The sequence below is a fragment of the Eurypyga helias genome, unplaced genomic scaffold (assembly GCF_000690775.1).
Source record: "Eurypyga helias isolate BGI_N326 unplaced genomic scaffold, ASM69077v1 scaffold256, whole genome shotgun sequence".
Taxonomy (NCBI): Eukaryota; Metazoa; Chordata; class Aves; order Eurypygiformes; family Eurypygidae; genus Eurypyga; species Eurypyga helias.
Window position 1 is genome coordinate 40,746 of NW_010257117.1, and position 14,386 is coordinate 55,131.

General features: G+C 37.5%; 1 protein-coding gene across 1 annotated transcript in view; it reads right to left on the reverse strand.

Moving 5' to 3' along the window:
• Nucleotides 1–14,386, reverse strand: part of MMS22L (MMS22-like, DNA repair protein) — a gene marked incomplete at its 5' end in the record, with an annotated part of 82,685 nt that overhangs the window by 39,383 nt on the left and 28,916 nt on the right. The window contains 3 exons of the mRNA XM_010153887.1: nt 7,979–8,488; nt 10,942–11,168; nt 11,850–11,969. Coding sequence (XP_010152189.1) covers nt 7,979–8,488; nt 10,942–11,168; nt 11,850–11,969 — 857 coding nt within the window. The remainder of the gene's footprint in view (nt 1–7,978; nt 8,489–10,941; nt 11,169–11,849; nt 11,970–14,386) is intronic.

The following is a 14,386-nucleotide window of genomic DNA, read 5'->3' on the forward strand; positions in this document are numbered from 1 at the left end:
TGGTTCTGTTCTCCATCTGAACACAGAAATACCGTATAATTTCTGTCCACATGCAAACTCAGACAACCTCTGTAACTCATTTTCCTATACTACAACCAGTTGTGCTAAACAGTTCCTCATTTTCAGTGATGTGAAGTGATACCACTGAACACTGATAACACTAAGATGTTATAAGTAGCACTGAAGCCTCACACTAATTACATTTTTGAACATTTTCTCTCTGATTCCCACAGACTCACACAGAAGTGTGAGAAAGCTGTTTTTTACAGAAAAACTGTTTGTACTTGTAAGGCTGCCGTTTTCTTTTCTCTTCCTTTTTTGTTATGATACCCAGAAACAAGTAAACTGGAAGTTGGTTTATGTCCCAGAAGAAATTTCATCATGAGCAAAAGCATCCCAGGCAGGGGAAGAAGAATCAAATAGTCTATATCCAGAAAACAGAAAAAACAGAAAAAAGTAAACATAAGTCACAGATGTATTTAGAGTCATCCTTTCTCCTCATTTAGTCATTGGTTTCATAAATCGCCTTTGCTGATGAGGTAGTCCCATAAATTAATAGTGAGAGAAGCTGACGCTGGTTGGTTACAGCTGTCAGTAACAGAATCTGAAACAAATTTAGAAAAAATGAAGCTAGTGGCTATTTATCATCATTGTAGCTATTACTCAGTTCCAAAGCACCAGTGATGGAAGTGGGGGGGGGGACAAAACCCAAAAGCTTGTTCTACTAAACCACTGAACTGAATCTTTCAGAACTGAACAAACTACTACAACGTGTGTTGTGTTCAGCACCCGGCGGGTGCTTTGCTTGCTTTTCATTTTCCTCCATTAGGGCAAGTATGTTCATGTGTATAGTTAGCATAAGGATTCTCCTTTGAGGTAGTTCAGGTTTTTTCCTTCTCTTTAAAGGTCAACTTTCTTTAAAAGACACAGGCCCAAATTAATTCTCCTCTCCAGGGATCACTTCCTTTCACAGGAGCTAGCAATGGAGAGATGAGTACAAAGGGAAATATTTTGTGTGAAGCAGAGACACACACGTAAAGTTCAGAGCACGTAGAGGACTCGTCTAACGATTCTCCAAGACGACAGTGGCTTGCTCCTGTCCCAGAACATACACTTGCTATTTTATCAATCAGGTTTGCGATTCTCTGCTAGGAGAAGAGACCAGAAAGGCTTGCGGGAATAGGTGGGCAGGGGCACAGAGTGCACTTTGGTATGCTAGAGAACCTGAGAAGGTCGACCTGAGCCGGCTATCCATCCGCTTTCTCCCCTCTCCTGGAGAGGCTGTCAGTAGGAGGCAGCATTGGCTCTGACAGCAGCAGCTCTGCACCACGGAGTAGTTGGGAGCTAGCTTCATTCTTCTGTCATTATATAAGCAAGATGACACTGTTCTCTAATCCAGCCAAAGCTGATAAGTACCATCAACCTGTCACTTCCTACATTTCAAATTCTAACATTGCAGCATCAAAGAGTTTTTACATTTCGATTTCTTTTGCTGGCAGCGGTCGGTAGCCTCTCATTCTCCCACGGTGTTCTAATGCAGCATTTGCACACCGGGGTTACTCCCAGCCTGAATAGCAGGTCATCCCCTACTCACTGAGCTCATCTGCGGCCCATGTGCTAGGCAATTTAGATCCAATCAGCCCTTATTTAGCTCAAGAGTAATGAGCAGCATAGTGACACAGACTTAAGCCTGACCCTCAGGACACTGCTCATCAAGCAGTAAAACTGTGACAAAATCATTCATCTTCCACCCGCTGGCAAGAAATAATACTCGCACTCACTGTATTACTTTTTCAAGATATAGGAAAAAAAAAAAGTCCTGAATTTTCATGATGTGAGACATTAATTTGCAGAAAGCTGAATTCCCTTAAACCCCCCTGTTGCTATGAGCTCACCAGGGGGAAATAGGCCTTAGGAGACTGAAATGGAATAAAGAAAATTGCTTCAGCTTTCTGTTCATTTTAAATAAGCCTTAAATCTGACAAGAGATATCCTAAAGAGAGAAGAAATATATATCTTGTAAGGTAACGAAGAAACAATCAAAATTAAGAGATTAGAAGGCTACTTGCATATAATGGTTTTATTGGCGAAAGTATTTCTTTGTTTAACATCCACAACACAAATATTCCATATGAAAAGCCATTCTCACACCTCGTGTGAAGAATAAAAGGAGGAGAACTGAGAGGAAAGTTAATTTGGGGAGAACAGTTTCAAAAGTGAGACACTTCCATCAGAAAACAAATCTGCGCTTTATGTCCTTCAGGGAGCAGGTATTTCTCTAAACAACTGCAGGGTCCCGAGCAGCAGGTTCTCAGTATACCTGGATATGATTTTACTCTCTTTGTTTGGTGGATTTACTCTCTCACAACAGCAAGTCTTGTACTGCTGTCAGGTAGGCCACAGAAAGCTTATGTGGATTAATTTTTGGTAGATAAAAAGGACAGAATGGATGGAAACACAAAGTGTTTCAATCTGTAACAGAGGGGACAGAGCTGTGTTTCTTCATGATTGATGTCTAAGCACTAGACTTGAGTTTCTTTAGCTTTGGGTGTCTACCAAGACTGGTTTTGTTGGGGCATCAACAATCAGAAGGTCCTCTGACAGCTTCTGTTGTTGTTTGTTCTTAAAGTGATTCTAGGATAAAACAGAACAGACCAGTTGGCAGGGAACTACAGTGATCACCTCTGCCTGATGGACTCAGGGCTGAGGAACAGTTAAAGCATGCTGTTAAGGGCATTGTCCAAATTCCCCAAACACTGACAGGCTTGGGGCCTCGACCACCTCTCTAGGAAGCCTGTTCCAGTGTTTGACCACCTTCTTGGTAAAGAAATGCTTCCTCATGTCCTGTCTAAACCTCCCCTGGGGCAGCTTTGAACCATTCCCACGCATCTTATCACCAGATAGCAGGGAGGAGAGCTCAGCACCTCTCTCTTCAGGTCCCTTCCTCAGGAAGCTGCAGAGAGCAATGAGGTCATCCTCAGCCTCCTTTTCTCCAACCTACACAAGCCCAAAGTCCTCAGTGGTTCCTCACAGAACATTCCTTCCAGCCCTTTCGACAGCTTTGTTTCCCTCCTTCTAAAGCAGACACCCTCTATTACATCTTAAGTACCCATATGAAATTGATTTTAATCAATTATTCAGCCTTCAAGTGGCTGCCTACTAACTCAGGAAAATGGACAGTGAGAAACAGAAGTGAAAATTCTCGCAAACCTGAACCAATGCTGAACATACACAAGAACTCTGCATAAGCCAAGTATTAGGCACACAGCTCCAGTGCACCCTGTATCTCGTTTCATTCCTTTATATAGTAATAATCTCAGAGCAGAGGACACACAATCAAACCACATGTCGACTTTAGCTAGGCATCTTTGAAGACCAGAATACAAGGGACAAAGCTAGAAAATGCTATTTTAGACAAAGAACTTTTGGAAAAACAAATAATAATCTCAAATCCCACATAAAGTAGGAGGAAGATAAAAGAAATTCAGTTTTAATTACCAGAGCCACACCTTAAGGCAACAACCATAGCTAGGAACACATCCAGTATTCCCACAGAAGACAGTAACAGGTTACTTCTAAGGATTCAAACACAAACCTCTCAAAATGCTGCTATATTCTACAGCAGTGCTTGCTTCCCATGCTCCCAAGCATTTAGATGCTAGATTTTCTTCACACTCATTCAAAACTCACTTTTATTAATGGAATAACTGAACTTCAAAAACAAAACAAAAAACCCCACAAGAAACAAACAAACAAAAAAAACCCAACACCAAAACCCACCAAACTAAAAATACTTTAAACCATAGGTCAGGTAAGCCCAGCAAGGCACGCTTGCTCCCCAAGCATATCATCTTTGTTATGAAGTCCAAAAAGGAAGGACTTATTTCTTTTTTCCATACAGGTAAACATCATTCATGGCAACTTCTAATGACTTTCTAATGGTCATTCATTAAGCCTTAGAGATCTTAGCATTGAGCCAAGACCTGCTGATGCTCCGTTCAGTGGTTTAGTCACAGTGGTGTCCATGGTGCTTGTCAGGACATCACAACTGGTAGCTCTAAATACACTCATGGGATGGGTAAGAGAAGACTCTTGCTCTTCCCAGCTCTTCCAGATACAGTTTTCAGAAGTTCAACATCAGAAAATACATTTTACAAAGACTAACACTAAAGCCCCTGAGGGGGAAGAAAAGAAGAAGGGAGGGGGGAGGACCTTTCTATTCTCCTCCTGAGCTTATCTGCTGACTTACATGGTAACAGAGAGGGAGAGAGAGGCTTCTGTTGGTCTCGGAAAGCTTCCCACAGGCTGTTTTGATGGCAAGTATAACGCAAAAAAAATTACAAATGACTATACATTTCCATAGCAAAGATACAGTGGATAATCCATTCCTATCGTGATTCCTCTCGCAACCGCAAGGCTAGACACACTCTAACACATAGAAACAACCAGTTCTGCTGTTACCCATGGCCCAATTACTACTGTAACATTTAATTAGAGACAGGTGTACTTGATTAGTGTTCCCATAGACCTTATGACATTCACACACTGAAATTTTCAGTAACTTTTCATGCCCTTCAACACTAGCAGAACAGTACAAACGGGCATAAATACACAAGAACTGTTTTCTACACAAAATTACCATTTATTATGTTATTTGGTTTGTGGTACTTCTCATTTCTCCTGTGGGAATCAGTAGCAAGTCTCCCTGAAACTAGGCAAAGATGTTGCGAGTACAGAAGTGATTTTACACCTGGGCATGCACTTCCATTTTATAATCCTGTAACTCAGTGCTAATACACTACAAAACCCAAATGCCAGGATGATGATAATGAGAGAAAGCTCATGTCAGAGCAATACCTGATTACAGGAAAAGACATTTTGACATGTTTCAGGCGCTTCTTTTAAGAATAACATACTGCAATGCCAGAACCTACTGTTTCCAGGCACTCAGCAGATTTCTCTGAGTCTGTGTCCATTTTTACAGAGAGTTCTGTCAAATCCATTAAATGCCTGTATTTTTATTAACCTGGGGTTTCCTTTTGTGTCATGAGGCACTCAGATGACGGGTAGTGCTAGAGATTTGGAACAAATGAAAGCACACACGGACATGCAACCTGAATTTACCCTTCATTAAAGAAGGAGAAAAAAAAAAAAATCAGGATTCTAAAACACAGCTTAAAACCAGAAAAAACAAATCAAGAACAATACTTATGTCTTAGCTAGAAGCTGAATCCTCCAAGTAAACATAGGAATGAAGCGCTTCGCATTTTTATTTTGGGGAGTTTGACTGTTTACTATTTATTTTACATATGTTTTTAAAAAGGAGACTGTATTAAAATACAATCTTGCATTTCACACTGAATCTCACTATGAAGATCAAATACTTGGAAGTTCCAGCAAGTAGCATCTTGTTTCCAATTACCCACTCAGCAGATATCAAAAACTAATAAAAATGAGTTCTCCTGCCAAGTTATAGTTCTGTTTCAATATATGGACACCAAAATAATTATAACGATTAAAAAAGGTGGTTTAAAAAAGCTTGTTTAAAAAAAGCTTATTTACAACAGTCTAAACATAGGTAAATACAACAATCAAAAGCTACCAGTACTTTTCCAGCAGACAGGAAAAAATACAAGAAAAACCTGGAAAGGGTTATTTTAAAACACAGTAGTGCAAAAATGGTGAAGGTGGGGGTCTCTTTTCAGATGCCTTTTAAGAAAAAAGAAAGGAAGAAAACAAGCGCACTTTCAAAACCTTGTATGCCAAGTTCTAGCCCAGAGCAAGTTTCACTGCTAGTTACAAACCCTTGAAAATAAAGGTTTATAATGGAAATGCTGACAGACCCTTAACCATAGCAGCATGAGTAGCTGTAATTAAAGAAGAGCTTTTGGCTACACCTCACTCTGCAAATGAAAGACTGCCATTTTTAACAGTATCCTCAAATGAAAGCAATTGGGAAACCTGGAATGCTATCCTACCAATCCAACAAGATATATTAAAGGGGACTGCTAAAAGTATTTGACATTTTAAGCTTTAAATACTGAGGCATTTAGTTAACGTAACCAAGTCAGTATTTTCATAATGCTACTTAATCAGCAATAAAGAATGCTCCTGTGAGCCATCATCTGGGGTTAGCAGAAAGTGGCACATGAAGTTATTATTTCCTAACAGCCCAGAGGGAGCAGCTTCTTTCTTTAATCAGTGATCTCACTTCCTTCCTACCTGTAAATTCCCTGTCATACAGTTACAAAATTATTAGAGTGCAGTGTACAGAAAAATTACATTTATGAAAGGCCTACTATCTTATATCTGCCTGGATTTTAGAGACAGGAAAGAATGGCATTAAAACATTTTATCCTTTTCTGAGTCTGCAGACAGACCAAGCCTAATCAGTCTGGTTAAGCCAATAATATTTTAATATCTGGTTGGCACAGAGTCACCCAAGATCTTCTGAACCAAGAAAGTGATTTGAGTGTTGTTTTACTTGTATGGCAACAGAGGACCATTTTCAGCGAGTCTATCAAAGTGGGAGAGAGAACAAGTAACATTTTCCTGTTCCATACAACCTGTAGAACTAAGTGTTTTATAAACGTTTAGGAATTAAGCTGCTCTGTAGGTGGGATAAATAAGCAGGTAACAGTAGCCAAATGTATAAATACAGAAGCTGAAATAAACAACTGTTAAAAACAAGGCTCTAATAATCTCTCATACCAATTAGTATTTGAGTGTGTCGCTAATTCAAATATTCCAGTAGACCTGCTTTTTGTAAGAAAAGGTACAAATGCTGTCCTGTACTTTGTCTGTGATGAACTGAGAGGTCTGCAGTGAACTTCTAATACCCTCCTATCTGTGTTACCAGAGGACCACATAACCCCCAGTACTGGAAAGCTTCAAAATAGTACCGTTATGAAACGGGCAACTTTTTCATCAGTCTCAATTTTCTCCCTATTTCATCTTTAAAAACAACATAACGAATGCTGTGTATTAGCTAATGGGGAAGACTGAAAGTATTTTTGAAGCCTCCAATTTATTCCAGTAAATACATTCAGTTGAACTGAAATAATAAATAATAAATCAACTAAACTTAGTTTCATGCTTCATCTTTTTTCAAAAGACTGTCTGAAAAACAGTTGTCTTTGGATGTATAAGCTATTGACAGCTGCAGTCAAACTACTAGACAATAACAAAGAATCTAGTTAAAGTGAGATCTTGCATATGGGCCTCCCTATTCCTATTATGCACTCTTCCACAGCTCTTTCCACATATTTCAGTCTGTGCATTTGAAGTAATGGCAGATCAATAGCTGCCTCTTAATATCTTATAAGAAAAAGCAGTTTGGGCTTCAAACTGGAGGACTATTTCTAAAAGGCATCAGTAGACAAAAATATGCTTATTGAAGGGCACTGTGGATGCTGAAAACTGAACTAGTACTTCAAAGCAGAACTGCTTGAAAGTGGTAAAATATGATTTCTTTCTTTCCTGTCGAACCCCAGACAAGTGTTTAAATCTCCATAACTGTTATTTGATTACAACCTTGGTGAAAAAGGGCAGGAAAAAAAAGTCTGAAAAATAGCCTAGATTCACTGAAGAAAAAAAATGCACAAAACTAAAACACACAGCAAAACCCCCTAACTTCAGTAATTTAGTACAGATAACGATTCTGAAATTTCCTGTGCCAAAAGAATGATGGTATTGTCTGAAATAGTAGCAACTGGATGACTTTCTACAGAGCCCCTAATTCATAATAAAATATCAGGGATTTCAGACCTAATGTCCTGAAATAGTAAGGAAACATTTGTAAGATTCTACAGGCAGTGAGGTATTCATGGATTTTGAAATTTAACATATCATTCAAAGCCTCCAGAGATTTCTCTTCCTTTTACTCTATTTCAGTAGGAAATCAATATGAACTACAGTTTCACCCTAAACAGAAAAACAACATGCCAGCTTATAACCACAATGTAACTAAATAACTTACCGAAGTCTGGCTAGAACAACCTGAAGAAAATTTAGGACCATACTCAGTTCAGCTCCTCGACAAGCAGGCAGCAGCATGGTAAAGCCATCATTAAGCAACTTTTCCTCAGAAAGGCTCAAGTAGCAGCTGGTCTCAAACACTTCTTGGACACCATCAACATAGGTTGAAAGTAGAGTCCAGAGACTTTGTTTCTGCGTGTAGTCATTTTTGGTTACTAAAAACTCCTTTGCCTTCTCACGGAAAGCACTTGAGAGTTTCTCAGCCAGGACACTAATGTCCATGTTCTTTTCAACATAAATCAAAAGGAAGGCAAAATGACCTCTCCAGATGAGAGCTCTCTGAGACGCGGTGATGGAGGATGGAGTAAGGAAATCCAAAAGTTCCAACACTCGACTCACTATATCTTCTGTCTCTGCAGCAATTGCCAGCATGAGGAACAGGTTAAAAAAGTGCTGCAGGCCCACTTCTGTCAGCTCCTGCATTCTTCTCCGATGGAACTTGGAATAAATTCTACATTAAAAAAAAAAAAAAATCAGGAAAGAGAGTTTCTTAAAGCATGAAATTTTCTATCTGCTTGATAGACTCAAATTATATTTTCATGTTTTTAGTTTACAGTTATCCCCTTCCAATAACCCTTAAATTTAAAATATCCTCTTTTCCTTCCCCTCTTCTACTCTTTTGGCTACTGGAACAAACATGCCATTTTAATTTTCTGCTCCCAGTACAAGGTACACATTAAGAGTTTTCAATCCCAGGTATGGCCTAACCCTTCTCTCTTATCCAGCTCTAGCACAAAGTTGAGCAAAATGTTACGAACAGACTCTCTCTCCTTTGTCTATGACAGTCATCCTCCATATCATGCCCACACATCAATTAAATTTAGTCCATGAGGGCTGCTAGGAAAGGAAGTTGCCAAGTGGCATCTCTTTGCAACAGCAAAGAAGTCACGTACCCCAATTTCTTCCCTAGAAACTCCCTTATTTCCATATGGCACAAAGAAAATTTAAAAAAAAAAAAAAAAAAAGACCAGGGACCCTCTTTCCTTTAGCTACCAACTTCTGTTCTTCTGTTACACTGCCACAGCTGCTGTGAGCAAAGGCTCACCTACCTAACCATCAGTGCAGTGAAAGGGAGGGGAAAGCTCCTTTTCTCCCCAGTCCTTCGCCAAAGTCTGTACCGACCGGTATTGCACACCTACTGTATGGACTGCGGACTAGAGGTTTGGGAGAAAACAGGGAAACTGAGGCATTTGTGAGAGAAACCTCTCCCCAGCAGCATGTTAAGAAACTTCAAGCTGTATTGCTTATATGACAGTGCTCAAGTCGTACGTAGCTGATGGTGAGAAGCACTGCTGCTTTACAACTTTAAAGTGGTTGACAAAAAGCAGAAAGCTTTGACATAGGTGTCTTTTCTGTCACCTTTGCTCGTATTTTAATTAAATGTCACCATTCCTACGACGGGGGAATAAGATGCAAATGTTCTGCTTAACTTTTTGTTTTGTTGGTTTAAAACCTTGGGTATCTTTCACTTTTAATTTAAACTAAGTTCCACATAGAGTAGTTAAACATCCATAAAAGCTGTTTTCCTATTCTGTCACCTGGAAAAAAAAGTTGGAAATGGTGCTGAGGTTATCAAATCTAGCCACCAAAAATTACAGCAAATCCAATTAATGTTGTTTAGTAGTAAATTACTACTGACAGGCATTTACGTTCTTCATGCATCAATTAATGCTTGGTTAGCTGCTGAAAACAGTTCATCCCAAAATCATAGCTGTAGGCTGTTAAATTTTGCTACTTGTGTAATTGATTTATTTGAGGTAGAAATGATGAATACTGGTTGAGCAGACTGACACAGCGTATGTTGTATATTATTATTCCCCCCCTTAAATTAGGGAATGTAACAAGCTGTAATAACACAAAAATATAAGTATAATTTGTTTTCAGTAAAAACAGAGCAGGCTAAAATTACTAACTAAAGCAAGACACTGATTCAGCATCCAACAGCATATTTGTTTCTATGTAGTTGTAAAGTTTAAACCTGAACTTTACTGACTGTAACAACTCATGAAATCTACATAGCCATTAGACATACCTTCCCTGATAGCCAAGAGAACCCTGCCTCTTTCTTGGAAGAAACATACCAGAGCTTTGTAAGGTGGGCATACCTATGTACATTTTTAAATATATTTATTAATTTTATGCAAAAATATTTTATTAAAACTCAATAAAATTGTAAATAATTAATACTTAAAATATTAAAAATCAAACCAAAAAACCCAAACCAAAACTAATGTTGTCTTCTATCTCCAATTAAAAAAATGTTAAAAAGTTAGCACCTTTAGTGATCAGCACAATCTCATTACTATAATAAAATTTTTGAGGATTCAGTAGGTATATAAAACATCAGGATTTTGATTTAGAACATATATATTTTATGGTTGGGGGTTTTTTATGTCATGACTGACCATACTTCTTAATTAGGATATTTCAAAATTAAATGACAAATTAAAAACCTCAGAAAAAATTATTGTGAGAAATTTTGGAAACCATGAAAAAGAAAATATAAACGAAACTGCAGGCCTAGCAAGAGCCAGTCTGCATGTTTTCAGGCAACACATGGCTTACATGCAGCTCAAACAGAATTTCTGTGCTTTAATTACATTACCTGTCTGGCAATAGGGCTGTACCACTGCAGAGGTTGCCAGTGTACCAAATTCCTGGCCTGTGGTATGAAGTAAATCATCATGGATGCCAAGGTGATTCTTGGATGCGGGTCTTGGACCCTGTCACTGCCTCAGCTGTCAACAGAAAGTTCAGGGAACAACTGCCTTCTTCAAATTATCAATCATCCTGGAACCCTCGTCCCCCTTACCTTCTCCCCCCGTGCTTTGCTATGTGGCTAGAAGGGCTCTGCTGACCAACTAGACCTCTTAAAACATAAGAGAAACTAAACAGCAGCCATACCGTCCTTTAATTTGTTTCCAAGGATGCACGCCACTGTTCTCTGCCTCTTCTTTCATCAGCCGTGCCAAAATGCTGAGAAAAATGAAGTAACTGTTGCTGGACTCGTACAGGGTGGGGATCTGCTGTTCACAACCGCAACGTTTCACCAACTCAAGCATTGACAAAGAAGTTTTACTAACATTTGCCAGACCCTTCAGACCAAGCCAAGGAACAGTAAAGGAACTGTTCTAAAAGAATAAATGAAACCAGAAAAGGTGATAAATAACAATAAATGTTAATATTCCAAAGGCAATAAGATGCAAACCTTCACACAAACAAAAGAACGTGTTCCTATCATAACAAAAAATAAAAATGCATTGTAACTATGTGCAAAGAGTTTGTACAAGATCTTAAATTCGGTAGTCTTGGTGAAAAATAAAGAGTAAAAATATATTACAGTTTATTCTATTGTCACATAATGAAACAGACCATAACATGTATTTAAACATGATTTCTTAATAAATAATAAAATATCCATCAATATATTAATATTAAAATCACATACTTATTTATACTCTATACTTACAGAAATATTACATACTCATATGTACATATTCATAATATGTACATGTTCATAATATTCAAATGCATGCATAATATAAATTTAAGCTTATATTCATTATATAATGCTCATTAATATTACATTTATATAATATGAATATATTAATATTGTGATACGTTAATATACTATAGTGTATTAATATTAGTATATATTACTAAATATATCAAATTTAGGGATACTGCAATTAACTAGTCAGTTTGCCAAAAATGCAGCCATCAAGCTTGGCTACAGGAGAATCAGAAATAATTGCTAAAAATCAAGGACCATCCACATGTGATTCTACATTTTTATACATTCATCTGCTTACCAGGTTCTTGCTGTAATAATCCCAGAGTATGGTGACAATGGAAAGGTTCAAGTCCCAGAAATTACACAAAGTCAAACAGCACTGAAGATGCATTCGTAAGTGTTCCTCTAACACACCAGTCTTGAAAAGGGAATGAAAAGTTTATTGCAGGAGGGCAACATCACTTTGTCTACAGGTAAACCCAATACTGCCAGAGTATTAAGACTAATTTCCTAATCTAAAAAATACTTCAAATTATGTAACTGAGTAAAAAATCATCTGCTAATATGAACGACAAACTAGAAGATAAAAGCTGACCATTGCATCCTGCAATCCAAGAGTATATTAGGAGCTCCAAGCTTAGACAGAAATCATGCTTAATCAGCCTATTTTAGACATTTACCTTAGAATGGTAAGTATAGGATGATAAAACCTGGACAACTTTCTGTTGTCTCCACTGACTATAAGAGAGCTTTTGTGAGCCTGCTCTTGTGTGGTTGTCTTAAGAGAAGGCTTTTACACATGTAAGTCTAACACACCGCTGGGATAGTAGTGAACTTACTCTGACAAGATAAACCCCTGACCTACTTCTAGCTTTCAATTTCACCTAAACACTATAGGCCTGGAAATTCTTAACAGCATAAAATAAGCTAAGGAAGAATAAAAGGGGTAAAAAACTATAGAGGATGATATTTATGACTTAAAATCACAGCCCCAGGAAGGGGAATGCAGGAAACCATGCCTCAGATCAATACTGAGAAGTTATCCCCTTCAGTTCCAATTACAGTGCTAGGTCCTGAATTATGTCCCAAGCTCATACAGCTCAGAAAACACTTAAAAAAAAAAACAAAACAAAAAAAAAGCCACAAAAACCAAAAAAATCCACCAACAACCCCAAAAAAAACTACTGATGCCAGATGAAGGAAAAAGCCATAGGTCGTGTTGGGTTTTGTTCAGGGTGGTTTTTTGTTTGTTTCGGGGGTTGGTCGATTGTTGTTTTAGAAGTCTTTCCACGTGTTACTGAAAGAGGACTTCTGCTCTTACCCACAGTGCTTAAGAGCTGCTTTTTTTCCCCTGATTTCAATCCTACACAAAGAAGCTATAACACATTAACTTATCTCTACCTGGCTACACATTCATGTGGAAAACATTATTTGCTGCACTTTATCAGAACACTGTAAACAATTACACCAATCATCTACAATAACTTTTTATCATGTCTGCCTTCTCTTCTCAGGAACAATTAATTAGGGCATATGGCTTCAAAAGTGGTATATTTCTAAACCAACTTGAAAATTGAAAAGGCATTCTTAATTGTCATGGAAAATGATATAGTCAAACCATTATATATAACAACATAAAAAACTGAAATAGGAAAGAAACTCTTCAAGAGAGACTCATTAAAAGGTTTACAGAATAATAGTTCAAATATAATAAAAATGCCTACAAATGAAAGGTGATCCTCAAGGTGATTGGTTTTATATATAACTGTACTTATTAAATAAGCAGTCTTCCCAAAATAACAATCTTATACAAAAAAAAAAATCAAGGGACAGACCTGCAGCCACTTCCAACAGCTTCTTTTTTTTTTTTTTAAATGAATAAAAGCAAGAGTCTTGGTATAAAACAAAAAGCTGCAGTTGAACATACCTATTTCTCTAGAGAGATCTACCCAGTTACAAATAATATTTAAAAAAAAAAATCAAAGCAAAACACACACCCCCTTTAGAAATAGAATGGTTAGTCTTAAAGCTGTAATTTCTGCACAGGATTATGTTTAGGATCTAATTCAACAAACAATGAGTGCTTCAGTTAAATTAATTCAACAATAAATAATAATGGTACTGTGAGCAGCTTCAATTTCCACCATTATTTATCTGACCAACAATAGTCCCAGAACAGTTTCCAAAACCTAGATGGTACTGAAGGCTTTATCTCAAATTTAATATGAGAGTTCTCCAGACTTCAAATACCCCTGGGATTAATGGATTCTCTCATTGCTCTTTTGCTTAAAATGGTCTCTTGCACTGCTGGAAATACTATCAGAACTCTTGAGGTAGTCAGGTTTTAATTTATCACAGAAGGGAGGAACACCAGATACTATCAAAATGATAGTACTATCTAAACACAACATTTTTCTCTTATGACCTCCTACTGTAGTAACAAAATTGGTTTTCTAGAACCCCAACAAATACTTCTGCATCTCTTTTAGAGTAGAATTAAACAAAAAATATAGTGAAAGTACAACAAAATTGAGGCAGAAATGAAACATGAAGCATTTATTTTCCAAAACGAGAGAAGGCTAATAAGACAGACTGCTATTAGTTCTTATGAACACAAAAGCTTTTGATTCTCACAATAACACTTTGTAAAGACAAATTCATCTCATTTTGACAATCCATAACTTTAGTCAGTTTGATGTTGCATACTATACAACTACAGTGATGTTAATATTCCTAGTGCAGTAATTTTCACTTTGCAGTACAAATAGAATTGCAAACCAGCTCTACTTTTGTCATTAGCCTAGTAACTGAAATCCAAATTACAACAAAAGTAGG